This window comes from Rousettus aegyptiacus, unplaced genomic scaffold, assembly GCF_014176215.1.
Source record: "Rousettus aegyptiacus isolate mRouAeg1 unplaced genomic scaffold, mRouAeg1.p scaffold_m13_p_16, whole genome shotgun sequence".
NCBI classification, from domain to species: domain Eukaryota; kingdom Metazoa; phylum Chordata; class Mammalia; order Chiroptera; family Pteropodidae; genus Rousettus; species Rousettus aegyptiacus.
Genome location: NW_023416291.1, coordinates 38,729,777 through 38,746,261, shown reverse-complemented (window position 1 = coordinate 38,746,261; position 16,485 = coordinate 38,729,777). Strand labels below are relative to the sequence as shown.

The 16,485-nt window shown below is 39.0% G+C and overlaps 1 protein-coding gene and 1 pseudogene across 1 annotated transcript; both read right to left on the bottom strand.

Annotated features, from left to right (window-relative positions):
• Nucleotides 1-2,307: 2,307 nt before the first annotated feature.
• On the bottom strand, nucleotides 2,308-3,225 carry LOC107504614 (annotated as a pseudogene).
• A 359-nt stretch (nucleotides 3,226-3,584) lies between these two features.
• On the bottom strand, nucleotides 3,585-4,565 carry LOC107511632 (olfactory receptor 7A17-like). The gene has a single exon (XM_016146184.2). It carries the CDS (start codon nucleotides 4,563-4,565, stop codon nucleotides 3,585-3,587), a length of 981 nt encoding a protein of 326 aa, XP_016001670.2.
• Nucleotides 4,566-16,485: the final 11,920 nt, after the last annotated feature.

The following is a 16,485-nucleotide window of genomic DNA, read 5'->3' as shown; positions in this document are numbered from 1 at the left end:
TTTATGTGTGTATATATATTTATACATATATATACATATACATATACATATATGCAAGGAGTGTGTTTATTAAATAATCATCTATAAATACACATATACATAAGCAGACTACTAGCCAACTGATGAGAGAATTTTTGGATTCAACAAGTATTTCCACAGATTTCATGTATTCTGCACCACAATTATCAGAAATATTATTATCCAGTTTTACCATCAGAAATAAGAAAACAGGCTCAGGGAGATTCCATTTTTCACAGATATGTAATAATGCAATTAAAGCTTTCATACAGTTCCTTGAATGATGTGTAAATAGACCCATTCAATATATACTCTTAATTTGTTAAGTCCCTTTAATCAAGCAACTTATATACTTTAGAAATGTGTAATATATTGCATGTAATTGCACTCCATTAAAATAACTAATAGGAAAAAAAATCTAGTGATACCTGTTTCAAGGTAGGACATAGAGCACAGGTAGCTTGAGTCACACTTTAATGGAGGAGGGAGAAATATTATTTGGTAGAAAGCAACATGTTTTATATGGATATGAAAACAGTGACATTAATTTATGAAAAATTATATTTGGTAAACACATTTTTTGTAAATTAGAATATTATACATAATAATATACACATATAAATTACACAGATAAATAAACTGTCATAGATTGGTTCAAGACAGAGGTGCATTGCAACCTTTCAAAACATCATGGGTGAGCTGGAGATACATAATGTAAAAACCCCCAGCTGATGCAGAACCCTGAGTATCCGAGCAGAGATCAGACCATCTCCAATCATATAATCCCATTTGATATAAATTGTATCATTTAGGTCAGCTCATTATGCAGCATTAGCTATCAATACAAGAAAAAGAATCGAATGAAGGCAATTATAACTCCAGGCTGTTTTTTAATGGTGGGCATATGTTCTGATATTTAAACATAGCATTTATAGTCATTCTGTTTTTCAAGTTTATTTTGGATAACTGGTTTAACAATTGACTCTATTAAGGTTCACTTTCACATAACCAGGAGAAGTTGGAAGGACGTGCATTTTAGCAGAAACCCTGAGGAAATCCTAAGGCAGAGCAGGAATATAAGTTCTCCTGTGAATCACGCTGTGATCATGAAGATTGAAGAATTTCCTGCATATGAGGAGCTATGAAAGTGATGATAGTGACATTGTTCCTTCACTATCCAGTTAGTCATTATGACAAAATAAGAAAAGTGAGATATTTTGTTTAGACTGTAGAGGAGTCATATTTTTAGGCAGCACTGAAATTTTGGAGGATGAACAAAGAGGACAGTAATTTAGTAATGAAATGTAATGAAATGTAGCTATTCTTCACCTCAATGAAAACAAACCATCACACATGGAATCCATCTTCTATACTTCAGGAGTTGGTTACAGCATGAAATCGAAATCTTTGCATAGTAATCAACTGAGTAATGCTTCCTGGTGTATAAGGTCAATTCTTTCTAAAGAGCATGTCAGGTGAATCTATTTTTCAAATTTGTGACTCTACCAGGAAATATATATTTGATAATCAATTTTTTTCCTAGGTACATAGGGAGTCTTTGTGGACACCAAATTCTATAAGAGAATAAAAGCAGAAGTCCAGTTAAAACCAGCAGAATGTTAAAGTCCACATTATCATTAAGAGCAGTTAAGGGAGTGAAATAGAATAGAAGAGACCCAAAGAGAAAACTATTTCACTTTTTCTGTGCAAAACATCACATAAATGAACTTAGTCAACAAGTGTAGTTTGCTATATGTGAGTTATCCAACTCATGAAGACTCTTTAGTAACACAAAAGAGAATTCTAAAGATGATATGACCATTTGAGAAGAAGTTATTTTTATTTTTTTATTTTTTATTTAGGGCTCTGGTTTCACTGTATTTACTATAAAATGCACTAATGATAGGATGGAGGTTGGACAAGGAGGTGAAAGCTTCCATCACAGGGTAACTTGACAGATAGCAGGACCCTAGCTGGGCTTTAAGGAACTGATTCTATTCTGGCTGGTGGATAAACCCACATAATTAAGTTTCACAGTTATAAAATTATCACTCTGAATTGAGGAATCAGAGGCATTTCGTTGTAGACGTAATTTAATCTACAGATGCTAACTTTAAATTTAGAGAAGAAAAACACTCACTGCATTAATATTATGGGTTGGGGTTTCTTATACGTTTCCTAAATCCACCTACTATTTTTTTTTCTTTTGATGCAATTTACAGCTGTGGTAAGAAGGGCACCACAGTCCTGGCTCAGACATAGTCTTTAGCTTCAGAAAATCCATCAGTCTTATAGTTGGCGATCACTGCTAAATCTGTTGCTTGCAGAGGCCTCAGAGCTCTGGGTTTGCCTAGTAGCGTGTTACCATTTAAGCTCTTCCTACATATAGAACATGTATCATGCAGTTCTAACCATGGCACAATACAACTGCTGTGAAAGATGTGGCCGCAGGGTAACTGCCGACTTCCTCTTCAACTGTGTAAACTTCTTTGCATACTGAACACTCTAAACACATATCAACTTGCTCCTGAGTTACTGTCACTGTTGGAAGAGATGTGATCTTCCCCTCGTCTGCTTGTGGAGGCCCTGTGTTTTCCAGTTGTCTTAAAAACTGGGTTATGATGGCATCAAGCCCTGTGTGACCCCAGGTCCCCAAGGCTGAGTGTAGCATCCCCCTCCAGGAAAAAAGGGCATGGGGATTCAGAAACTAAGAAATTTGCAAAGACTCTGGCAAAGAACGGTTGTATTATTCTTTCAATAGCTTGAGATCTACTTGGATGAGTACTTCCTTGCGATCTTTATCTCCCAGTCACTGAAAACCTTGAAGGCCAACTTGGTCCCCAGAGTCAGTGTGAGTTTGGTGACCTCTCTCATTGGCTCTATTATCTTGGTCCAGTGGATCGCTACTTAGAAATTGCCTAAAATCTTGTATAATCATTCTGAGGTTCAAATGGCACTAGCGTTCTGCAAAATGTGTTATTTTCTATCAGGGTGCTGCTACTACTAAAAAAGCTGGAATCATCTGTCACTTCTTCAAACAAGCCTGATTCATACCTGGGATGACACATATTCTGGGAATGTGGGGACGAACTCACTCTTCCAAAAGTGTCATAACAATCAGTGCTTGGTGGCAGTGGGACCAGAGCCCATCTCTGCAGCCTCTGCCACTGCTTCCTCAGTGTGGTGATCTCTCTGTTCAGGAGCCATCATTATCACAAGAATCAGTTCAGGACAAAGAGACAGCAGAGCAAAGAGGTGATAGAGCAGACAATGACCCCAAGGCCCTCTTCCAACACCAAAGAAGCACAGGGCAGAACAAATAATTTTTAAGACCCACCTGGTTTCACACAATAACTGAGATTTCCAAATATTTTTGATTCAAATTTGAGAAAAACTTTGTGAGACTGGGAAAATGAACAAAGCGGGAAAATATCTAATATGAGAGCAGAAACCATGATAAACAATTACTTACAATGTATAGAGAAGGTGAATAAAATAAATGGAAATTCCAGCAAATAAATAAAGAAGGCATATTCTATTTCCACAATTTTCTGGTTCCAAGGCTCTTAGCTCTCCAAACACGAAAAGTTCTTCAGCCCCAGAACAGTTGTCCCTTTCATAGCTGCCATCCTACAGAATCTTTTCAAAGCCCCCTTTATGTCTTTGTTCCTGAGACTGTAGATAAAGGGGTTCAACATGGGTGTGACCACAGTGTATATCACCGAGGCTATTGCACTTGAGTGTGTGCTGTGGGTAGCAGCATCACTGAGGTACACTCCTAGACCTGTACAATAAAATAAGAAGACAACAGAGAGGTGAGACACACAGGTAGAAAATGCTTTATACTTCCCCTGAGCTGATGGGATTCCACGTATGCAGGAAACAATCTTAGAGTAGGAGTAAAGGATACCAGCAAAAGGAACACCAGCCAGCAGCACTGCTGATAAATATATCACCAGGTTATTAAGAAAGGTGTCAGAACAGGCAAGTTTGACTATCTGATTGAGTTCACAGAAAAAGTGCGGGATTTTCAAGACTGTACAGAAAGACAGTTGCAACACCATTAAGCTTTGTAACAAGGAATACAGGGCACTCATGATCCAGGACACCAGAAGCAGCAGTCCACAGAGCCGGGGGTTCATGATGACCGTGTAGTGCAGGGGGTGACAGATGGCCACAAAGCGGTCATAGGCCATCACAGTCAGGAGGAAGTCATCCAATGCCCCAAAGAGAATAAAAAAGCACATCTGTGTGATGCAGCCTTTATAGGTTATGACTTGGCTCTGTGTTTGGATGTTCACCAGCATCTTTGGGATGGTGGTGGAGACGAAACAGATGTCCACAAAGGAGAGGTTGCAGAGCAAGAAGTACATGGGTGTGTGGAGGTGGGAGTCTGAGCTGATGGCCAGGATGATGAGCAGGTTTCCAAACACGGTGATCAGGTACATGGAGAGGAAGAGCCCAAATATGAGGGGCTGCAGTTCTGGTTCATCTGAAAATCCCAAGAGAAGAAATTCTAAAATTTGTGTACCATTTCCTGGTTCCATATGGCAGAAGTGATGACTAAAAATGAAAAAAAAAATAACATGATTAATTTTTGTACATATTACTAACATGTGAAATGCTACAATTTATATTTTAACTTTAAATTGTATATATGACATATATATGGTTTTATAGAGATTTGATCACCTTTAAGTAAGGTCATGTAACATCTCTAATTACAAATTACTGCCGTCCTCTTAGCAATTTATGAAATAAATAATTTTTATATCGCTTTAATGAGAAATTTTTTACATGCTGAGGAATGAATGCTGAGTTGTTGCCATTTTCTAGACAAGAAGTACTGGGTGCTGAAAAACAGAAGTCCCTATAATCCAAAGATAGAGAAGGAATATAAGGAAGTGAAAAATTATACACAATGTTAGATGGTGCATGTGCTTTGAAGAAAAGGAAAGTAGGTATACAAGATCTTAGATGTGCATTTTATTTTTAATGGAATTGAGAAAGACTTGAAAACAAGGTACTGTTTGAACAGAGACCTTAAGGGAGACACAGGAAAGACAAAAGATTTGGGAGAAGTGTGAAGCCTAAGTGGGAAAGAGCCAGTGAAAAAGTGCTGAGTTTGCCAGTTGCCTCAAGTAATCACACACAAGGAAGCGATGTGGTAAGTGGAATGAGAAAGAGGGAGATGATAAGGATGCTGTCAGAGAATGTGGTGGAATGACATGGCCTGTCTGCTACAGATGAAACTTCAAGACCCAGGGATCACTCAATCGCATGCTGTTCCTTAAACTTCATTTTCTTTGCAAGGGATCCCGTGAAAAGAAGTGATGCCTTCCTTATTTTCAATGTCAATTGACATTCTGGATCAGTATTTTAAAGAACACATACCAAAATACATGAGCTATGTACCCATGCCCAAGAAGTGGAGAAATGCTCATGCTCCACAAACCACAGACACTCACACTCACAGACACACAAACAATGTCCTCCTAACGTCATGTGAATAACAGCCTCTACTCACCCTAGACACAATAATGAAGAAAGAAATAATACAAGGAAAAATAATATTAGGTTATCATTTCCCTATAGGTTATAGAAATAGTTCCAAAGTTCAGTTGGTTAACCCCCAAATTGACAGGTAAACCTGGGACTCTATTTTCATGTAACTATTTTCTGCCCTGTATATTAAAGATTATTTAAACAAAGAAAGATTAAATAATTAAAGATAGAGAAGAGAGAGATAGAGACAGAGAGAGATACAGATCTAACAGGTTCAGATGATATCTGAGAGACTGTGATGAGGAGAAATTATCCTTGATTATGGTAACATTTCAAATGTAGTTATTTTGCCTTATTCCTAGAACATCAATAAAGTAGCAAATAACTATTCAAAACAGAAAACTGCAATATCTTTATGGCATCAAGACATTTACAAGACATTTACAGATCAAACACCTTACTAGAAAATTTGCAAAGAATAAACCTACAATTTACAAGGAAATATACAATGTGCAGAAAAAAAGCAGAGGTTTTTAAAGCTGAAATAAGACTTTAGTAAATAACGTTACGTGCAAAATCTTGGGAATTAGAAAACCCAGTTTTGATACTAAGATCTATCACCTCTTAGTTCTTTGTATGAGAGACAGCCGGACATTCTAAATGCTAATATCCTCACCCAAATAGTGTAGACAGTAGTATCAATTCAGAATGGTGACAGATTTGAACAATATATGTAACATGCTTAGCAAAGTTAATTATTTATTTCCTGTTGGTAAATAAATGTGATGAGATAAGGCTGATTATTTTTTCCCACATCTAATGTCTCCATTGCTTCCCCACCTCTAGGTTCCTAATTCCACAACCATATTTTAGTTTCTTATCATCCCTTCCATCTTTTATGGGCCGGAAACCCTCTAGACAGATAATCACATTGACCCATGGAGATCTCTTTATATTGAAAACTGTTCATAAGATTCCCACATTAAACTCCACCCCAGCGACTCCTCAATGGACATAGAAGCCAAATTTTGTAGCATGAAACACAAGGCTCAAGTGTTATGACCTTTCCACCTGCTTTACTCACATAGAGCCCTGACCATGCTCACTCTAATCTCATAAAAATTGAACTTGACTCCCAGCTTCACCTGACACCACAACTAAAAGTGTGAGAGCATTTACGTACATGCTTCCCTCTACCTGGAGTTACCCAAAGAGACATATTGAAACTTTCACCCCCTCTCCAAACTCCTCCAAACACCAAGTCCTCTTTCAGATTGCCTGCATCTTCTCATTCATGAGCCTTTTCTTTTTTGAACATTATCACAGGAAAAAGATACATTCTCATCAAGTTACTTACATATTAGGATGGCCATAGCATAATTTTCATTTATTTATCTGTGTCTTTTCTCCCTGCTACACAGTGAGTGCAGTGAGGCATGTAGCATGTTAAACAAATCACATCCCTCCCTCCAGACTTAGCTGAGTTGTGAACAGTAGCTGAATAAATAATCATTCCATGGAGGGATGAGAGAACATTCTCCCAGAAATTGTTGTGATGAGAGAAGGAATAGAAGGAGGCAACACTGATGTAGCTGTGGTGGGCATGCCAGAGGAATGTTTTCCATATTCTATATCAGGATGCAGTAGGGTGGGAGATTATGGTTTGCAAGAATTAACTAGAATAGAATCAAGAAGTCATAAGAGAAAATGTGAGAGTGCACTATACATAGAGTACATACTTAATCGTTTCATTGTTCTCTTTGTGTGTGTGTGTGTGTGTGTCATGTTGTGTGTGTGTGCATTGCTGTGTTTGTGTGCAGGCATGCTGGATCACAACATAAAATGAATGTCTTATTTTGGGAGAAAATAAAAACTTTCTGAATGCACTGCAATAAATGTAAGAACAGTTTTAAAAGACCACTTCTTGACAATGAGAGAAAAGCACCAAGAATGAAGAGCCCAAAGAGAGTCAGGTGCAGAGAGAAGAGGCAGCCGGCGTGGGTGCTGCAGTTCCCTCAGACTCAAGGGACCTCACACTGACCGGACCTTCACTGCCCCAATGGCCTCATCACGGCATCTACCTCAGCCCTGATCTAATTGTTATTTCTGCACTTATTCCATGTTTATTTGACCAACCTTGTTTTTATATGGAACAGTGGTAGATGAGCCTGGCCATTCTCTCACTTTTCTTTGTGGAATTCTTTCCTTTGTTATTTTGGGCTTTGAGTTTTGACCTCTTTGTAACAAATATGATGGGTAAACTAGTCCTGGCCCTCTTTCTTATCTAATATGAAAAGGCCTCCCCAGATATATTCTAAAAAATCCTGTTTATGCTTAAAGAACTATTGGTGCCCTTTCTTTTTACATTTGTCCCTAAGGAAATGATGTCATTGCACTCTTTTCACTGTACTGGGCCTTGTCCTTTGTAATATGAGATTCAATGAGTAAGGACCTCACTTATTTTGTCTATGTGGTTTCATAATATGTGCATTAATACAGAACAAATGTTGAGAAATTGGGAAATATGACCAAGTTAAAACAGTAGATTTTAATAACTGTATTAAGTAAACTCGATTAATATGTAAGACTAATTATAAAAGAAAAGATTTAAAACACAATAATTTAATTACATTGATATGGGTCTCTAATTCCAGAGAATTGGCAAAGACCTGCATAGAAAAATATAAAAATATACTTTTGAAAAGCTGTGGAGGAAAAAGTATTTACTGTTATAATTTCTATCTATATAAACATAAATAGATTCAGATATCCTTAGGAAAGGATAGATGTGATCATTAATGAATGAAAAAGAAAGCTGCTCAAATGATGGGTGAAGACATATAAGTTTTTATGTGTAAAAATACCGAGGAGGGACACAATATGACAGACTGTTAGATTTGAACAAAAAAAATTATAATTTTCATGCTTTCCCCAAATACATCTCGCTATATATGATGGAATTCAATGCCAAACAGCAAAGTTGTTAGAAAAGACTCCATTTTAACATATTAAACAAATTAATTAGGGTACTTAGCAAACAAACATTGCCATCTCTGGGCTCTAGGCGAGGCTGGTTAGGCTCTCAGAAGACGTCAGGTAGAAGTTCTCAGGTTCCATCCTCTCTGACCCTTCCCTGAAATACCTGCTGGGCTATTAGACTCATCTGAATGGGGTCTCTGGAAGGGAGAACTCCGTGTGGAAGTATGAATGCCTCCCTGGATGGTTGATGATGCAGACCGAAGCTCTGTCCTCAGACAAGGCAGCAGAACACAGTAAAGCATTGATACCACTTAGACTTAGGAATCCAAAATAACAACTATGTCTTGTAAAGCCCAGGCTTGTACACTTAGAGAGGAGATCATTTCTGCTTCATTTATCTGCTCATTAGGCATTGTTTCCAATGTTACTTCCATCTCTGAGCCCTGATTTTCCTGTGAGACACTGGTCTGGATGGACTAGAAATTTTTCCTGTGATTCTCTGTTCCCAAGAGGCCAGGGTAGAAGTCAAGTGAATCCTGTTTTCAAACTCATTCTCCATGATTCTCCTACTTGAAAAAAGTCTCACCTCCCGGATCTTATCCCAACCCTGCATTAAAGTTCTCTCAAAAGTCTAGACTGAGGATGATGTTGGTATTAGGTCCCTGAGTTTTCAAAGAATTGGCACATGGTGGGACACAAGCATTAATAGGTGCAGAAAATTGTTATATCCCTCTTTGTCAATAGGGAAAATCTGTGGCTTTCATGTAAACATTGGATACTACACACCTTGGCATAGTGACACTTTACCAAATTAATGAAGAATACTATACTTATATCAGAAGTTAAGAGCTGTCTTTAGTCCCACATTATAAAAGATTTGATAATTATAAGAAATATATTTACATAATTTTATGCCCTATATCTGAGCTTTGCCTTCAGGTTTTGTCAAATTCAATTTTATAAAGGTCCATCCTGTGGGTTGTACTATTATGAACTCTATCCCACATTACAGAAATGAGGCTTGAAAAAGTTTAGTGATCTGCCTGAAGTTGTAATCAGAGTAGGGAATAGGTGCTGATAGGAGTCTGTCAGGATGCCTCCAGGTTTTAATCTCTGGGCCAGTGGTTCCCAGCCAGAGATGATGTTGCCCCTGGGCTATTAGGCAATGTCTGAAGAGAGGATGCTAAAATCCTACAACATCCAACACACATGATTACGTCAAATTTAGAAGGTGAGATGTGCTAGTCGGGACCAGCACTCCTCCAAATATAATGTGCATATGACTCATGCAGGATTGTAGTTCAAATGCAAATACTAATTCATCAGGACTCGTTGGGCCCAGGGACTCTGCATTTCTCGCAAGCTCCAGGAAGATTATGATGCTGTAGATTGTACATCATCTGCACCCAAAAAACCATTTGCATTAAATTTTGGATGAAATGTGTGCAGTCATGCACCATCAAACAAAGGGGATAAATTCTGAGAAATGCATGGTAGGTTAGGTAGCATAGAGTGCACTTACACAAACCTAGATGGTAGCCTACCACACACTTAGGCTATGTGGTATAGTCTATTGCTCTGTAGGGGAAGAAAAAAATTTATTTCTACCCTTCTGGGTTCTTTTCTGACACATCCGTGTAACCAAGGACAGTTTAATAGAAGAAAACCAATAAAGTTTAACAACATGTATTTCTTCTGTGTACATGGGAGAGATCCAGGAAAACTGAGTAACTCCCCAGAATGGCCTGAGCTGCCATGTTAACTACCATCTTTAGCTGAAGATAGAAGAAGGTGCTGGGGTTGAGTGTACTCAGTTATGGGAGGTTATCAGGGAAAGCCCAGTAAATGAGGTAAGGTTGTTATGCAGATGTAAGGCATTGTCTTCTTCATTGATGAGTCTCTAGAGAAAAGGACACCACCCTTTTCCTGGTACAGCCAGGGAGACACTCTTACAATTGGAGATTTTCCTTACTATGTAAATGTTCCTTACAAAGTGTAACTTGCACTTGGATTTCAGAGCTTCTCCCATATCTGCTGTTTCTTAAAATTAACCAGCATAAAATAATCTTTATGGCAAACTGATATATTTTGGGGTGACAAATTCTGTTCCCTTATACTTCCTAGATTACAGACTTATATAACCTGTTATTATACTGTACACTGCAGGAAATTGTATCATGATGACTATTTGTTTAGTAATGCTTCATGTTCTGATGTTACCATGACTAAGAAGACTTAGGTGACTGGAATTTTTCAGCAACATTATAATCTGTGACATATTAATTTTTTGGTATTTATTGTTTAATTAAATAATTAATTTTTTGGTGACATTGGTTAATGAAATCCAATAAGTTTCAACTGTATACTTCAACAGTAAGTCATATATATGTTTACACTGTGTATTCACAACCCATAATTAAATTTCATTCTGTCACCACATATTTGATCCACTTTACCTCATGTACCTCCTCCCTCTCTTTTATCCTCTTGGAAACCACTAGTTTATTGTACATGACCATGAGCCTCTGTTTGTTTGTCCTGTTTATTTTTCACTTTTAGGTTTATATCCCACATATAAGTGATATTATGTGATTTTCCAATTTCTTCTGTCTGGCTTATTTCACTTAGCATGATTATCTCGAGGTCCATCCACGTTTTCGCAAATGGCTGTATTTCATCTCTTCTTATGGCTGAGTAATATTCCATTGCATATATGTACCACAACTTCTTTAGCCAATTATCTTTTGTAGGACACTTCAGTTGTTCCCATGTCCTGGCCACCATGAATAAGAATAATATGAAGATCAGTGAGCAAATATCTTTTTGAATATGGGTTTTAAAGTCATTGGGGTAAATACCCAGTAGCAGGATTGCTGGATCATATGGTAGATCAATTCTTAGTTTTTTAAGGAACCTCTCTACTGTTTTCCATAGTGGCTGTACCAATTTGCAGTCTCACCAGCAGTGTATAAGCATTTCTTTCCCTCTGCCTCCTCTCCAGTGTTTGTTATTACTTGTCCTGTTAATTATAGCTATTCTAACAGGTGTGAGATGGTATTTCATTGCGGTTTTGACTTGCATTTCCCTAATAGCTAACCATGTTAAGCATCTTTTCATATATTTATTGGGCCTCATAAAGGCAGCTAGGGAGCCTTCCCTCTTCTTGATTTTTTTGAAATAGTTTGAGAAGAATAAGTGATAATTCTTCTTTAAATGTTCAATAAAATTCACCTATGAAGCCATTCGGCCCAGGACTTTTGTTTTTTGGGAGGTTTTTGATTACTTGTTCAATTTCATTGGTGGTAATCAATCGGTTCAGATTTTCTGTTTGTTCCTGACTCAGTCTTGGGAGATTGTTTGTTTCTAGGAATGTGTCCATTTCCTTGAGGTTGTGTAATTTTTTAGAGTATAATTACTTATAGTTTTTTCTTATGATCCATTGTATTTCTGTGGAGTCTGTGGTTATTTCTCCTCTTTCGTTTTTGATTTTCTTTATTTGAGTCCTCTCTCTTTTGTACTTGATGAGTCTGGCTAAGGGTCTATCAATTTTGTTTATCCTCTCAAAGAACCAGCCCTTGGTTTCATTAATTTTTGTATTGTTTTTCTAGACTCTATTTCATTTATTTTCTGATCTTTATCATGTCCTTCCTTCTATTCACTTTGGGCTTTGTTTGCTGTTCTTTTTCTAGTTCTTTTAATTGTAAGGTTAGATTGTTTATTTGAGCTTTTTCTTGTTTCTTGAAGTAGGACTGTTTTGCTATGACATTCCCTCTTAGAACTGCTTTCACTGTGTCCCATTTTCATTTGTCTCTAGGTATCTTTTGATTTCTTCCTTGATCTCATTAATAACCCATTCATTGTTTAGTAGCATGTTATTCAGTGTCCATGTGTATTTTCCAGTTTTTTCTTGTAGATAATATCTAGTTTTATATCGTTGTGATCAGAGCAGATGGTTGATATGATTTCAGTCTTCTTAAATTTATTGAGACTTGATTTGTGTCCTAACATGTGGTCTACCCTGGAAAGGTTCCATGTGCACTTGAGAAGAACATACATTTTGCTGTTTTGGGTAAAATGCTCTGAAAATATCTATTAAGTCCATCTGTTCTAGTGTATTATTTAGCCCCATTGTTTCCTTGTCGATTCTTTGCCTGGAAGATCTGTCCATTGGTGTCAATGAAGTGTTAAAATCTTTTACCATGAATGTATTACTATTGATCTCTTCTTTTATGTCAGTCAATAATTGCTTTATGTATATACGTGCTCCTATGTTGGGTGTGTATATGTTTGCTAGGGTTATGTCCTCTTATATTATAGATCTCTTTATCATTATGTAATGCTCTTTTTTCTCTCTTATTATAACCTTTGTTTTAAAGTCTATTTTATCTGATATAAGTATTGCTACTCCAGCTTTTTTTTTTTTCATTTCTATTTGCATAAAATATCTTTTTCCATCCCTTTACTTTCAGTCTCTGAGTGTCGTTTGATCTGAAGTGGGTCTCTTGTAGACAGCATATGCCTGAGTCTTCTTTTCTTATTCATTCGTTACCCTGTGTCTTTTGATTGGAGCATTTAATCCATTTACATTTAAAGTGATTACTGATAGGTACATTGTTACTGTCATTTTATTATTCATATTTGTTATTTCTATTTTCTTTTTTACCCCTTCTCTTTTTACAGAAGACCCTTTAACATTTCTTGTAAAGTTGGCTTGTTGGTGATGAATTCCTTAAGCTTCTTCCTGTCTGGGAAACTCTTTATCTCACCTTCCATTTTAATTAAAAGCCTTGCTGGGTAGAGTGTTTGTGGTTGTAGACTCTTGTTTTTCATAACTTTGAATATTTCTTGCCATTACCTTCTGGCCTGCAAAGTTTCCATTGAAAAGTCAGCAGACATTCTTATGGGGGTATGCTTGTAAGTACCCAGCTTCCTTTTTCTTGCTGCTTTTAAGATTCTCTCTTTGTCTTTGACTTTGGCATTTTAATTATGATGTGTCCTGGCATAAGTCTGTTTGATTTCCTTTTGTTTGGGACTCTTTGTGCTTCTTGAACTTGTATGTCTAATTCCTTTGTCAGATTAGGGAAGTTTTCTGTCATTATTTCTTCAAATAGATTCTCAATCCCGTGTTCTCTCTCTTCCTCTTCAGGTACTCCTATGATCCTGATATTTTTACACTTCGTGTTGTCCTAGAGGTCTCTTAAACTATCTTCATTTTTAAAAATTCTTTTTTCTTTTTGTTGTTCTAATTGGGGTATTCTGTTACCTTGTCTTCCAATTCTGATTCGATCTTCTCCTTCATCCAATCTACTATTGAATTCTTCTAGTATATTCTTCATTTCAGTTACTCAATTCCTCATTTCTGCCTGGTTCTCTTTTATGGTTACTGTGTCTTTTTTTATGCTTTTGAGGTCCTCATTGTGCCCATCCATTCTATCCATAAGTTCATTGAGCATCCTTATAATCATTATTTTGAACTCTGTCTCTGGTAGGTTGCTTGCCTTCATTTCATTTAGCTCATTTTCTAGAGTTTTCTCCTGTTGTTTCATTTGTGGCGTGTTTCTTTATTTTCTCATTTTATTAGCCTCTCTGTGTTTGTTTCTATGTGTCAGAATATTTGTTTCATCTCTGAGCCTTGGCCAGATGACCTAATGTGGAAGGTGTCCTATGTGGCCCAGTGGCGCACTCTCCCTGATTCCCTATGTCAGGGAATCTGGACGTGATCTGTGTGTGGGTTGTGTGTGATCTTCTGTTGTTGCCAAACCTTTCTGTTGTTGGTAGGTCATTGGATGGGATTAACATTCAGGCTGACTAATTGTGGAAACTGGCTGTACCCACAGGGTAAGAGTTGTTGTGTGGGTGCTGATCCCACTGAGTGGAATTTGCCCTAGCTGACTTTTGTACTTGTAACCACCCTTCATGTGTATCACTAATGGGACTAGTCAGGAGTTGCTCTGGTGTTCTACAGTTGCGTTCTGGTATCAGCCTCCACATGCATTGGTTTTGTGGCACCTTGGGAGGGCCTCCCCCACAGGCCAAGGTCAGCTGCTCCTTTTATTGCTCAGGACTACCAGGTGAGAACTACAAAGAGATCCGCAGATGGTTGTTGCCTATGCTGGATCTATAGGTAAGTGGAAGAGACAACGATGTAGGCAGCGGTTGGTTATCCCCTGTCACTGACCTATGGCAGTTTAGCAGAGGGACCAGTGCTCCTCTAGGCCTGACACTGCCTGTCAGTTGCCTGTTAGTCTGAAATTTGACGAGCCTCTGGGTGATATGTGTGTGATGTGGTGCTGGGACCCTGGGAGTCTCCTGGGTCTATTGAGTAAATTTCCCCCTGCCACTGCAGTGTCAGTTTACATGCCAATGCTGTCTCTGTGGCTCCCCGTGCAAGTTTTCACTCATAGCAAGGTCAGCTGCTGCCCACCCTGGGCCTAAATGCACTACCCCAGGGCAGGGGCAGCTGCCTATCAATGTGCAGCAGGCACTTTGTGTATTGATTGGATGGGGCAAGAGCTCAGGGAGTCAAGGGCTGTCAGGCCAATACAGACCTCTGGAATTCGCTTGAAAGATATTACAGCTCATATAGGCAGCACTGGTCTGTCCACAACTGTTTTCGAAATGCGCTCACTGCACTAGCCAACATCTGTTGCCTGTGCTGACTGCACAATCCCAGAGAAGCAGGACATAAGAGGCTGCTTGTCAATAGGCTGTAGGCACTTTGTGGCTTGAATAAAGCAGGATCTCAGGGAGACAAGGTCCATCCAACCAATACAGCCTGTTTCGTTGCAACTTCTGTGCCTAGGTCAATCAGCTCCTCCACCAACCAGGTACCTCAGCCGAATCCTTAATTAGGGAGATAATCGGCCAGCAACACCTCATGGGTTGTGGCTTTCTCGGGAATAAAAGTGAACTTTTGGTCAGAATGCAGCTAATTCCACAGTGCCAGCAGCACTTCATTAGGTTCCTGCTCAATCATTTCTGCAGCGACCCCTGCCATGAGGCAATCAAGCCACATTTGCCTGTGGCTCACTATCACAGCCAAACAGACTGGGCGCTGCTCCACTCCCACTTTTCGTCCATGCCTCCATCCATGCGCTGGCTGATCTGGGAGTGTGGCAGGGCACACACCTGTGTGGAACACTCCTTGCATTTCACTTCTACACCCCTCGACCTAGCCATAGTGGATGTCACCTCATGGATCCACTTATCCAAGTAAGGTGCCAAAAGTACTAGCCTGGCCAAAAGTCAAAATCAAGTCTTTCATACGGGTTGTAAATGCCTCTTCATCAGGGCTTGTATACTGGGTGAAAAACAACATCTGTCTCATGCCCATTTCCTGATTATCTGGACCAGATCTAAGTACATGGTCCACTGTCTCTGGCAGCTCCCTGAGTTGCCCCACACTGTCCATGCAGTGGACATGAGCCAGTTAATCAAGGCGTAATTGCCTGCACCCCACGTCAAATGCACCACATTCTGGAGGTGGTGCCTGAGGGACGGTATCACCGTTATGGAAGCCAGCTGAGCCATCTCTTCCAGAAATAATTCAGTCTCTTCGGCCTGTCATCCCACAGCCGAAGCAGCCACCCTGGGACTATCTCCCCGGCTCTCTGCCATACCTGTTTTGTCAGGTCCTGGAGTTCCGCGAGAGTATACTGGATCAAGGTGGTTTGCTCTTAAATGTAGGCCAACGGCTGTTCCACTTCAAACTGCTGCCATATCACCCACTGTGCCTGCCATGGTATTGCCGGTGAGCTCCCAGACCTGGACAATGTCAGTGACCCTTCAGGGTTCTGGAGTATATGTTCTGCTACTGTCAGATGCCTTTTCAGCATTTCTTCCTGGCATAGCTGCTGCATCTGCTAAGCCCAATCCTGAGCCTCCAGACTGGCCTGCCGCAGCACTGCCAAGAACATCCAGGCTGCCCCATCTGTTGCCTCCCAGTAAGCGGTTGAGACATTTGGCTCCAACATCTCCAGGGCT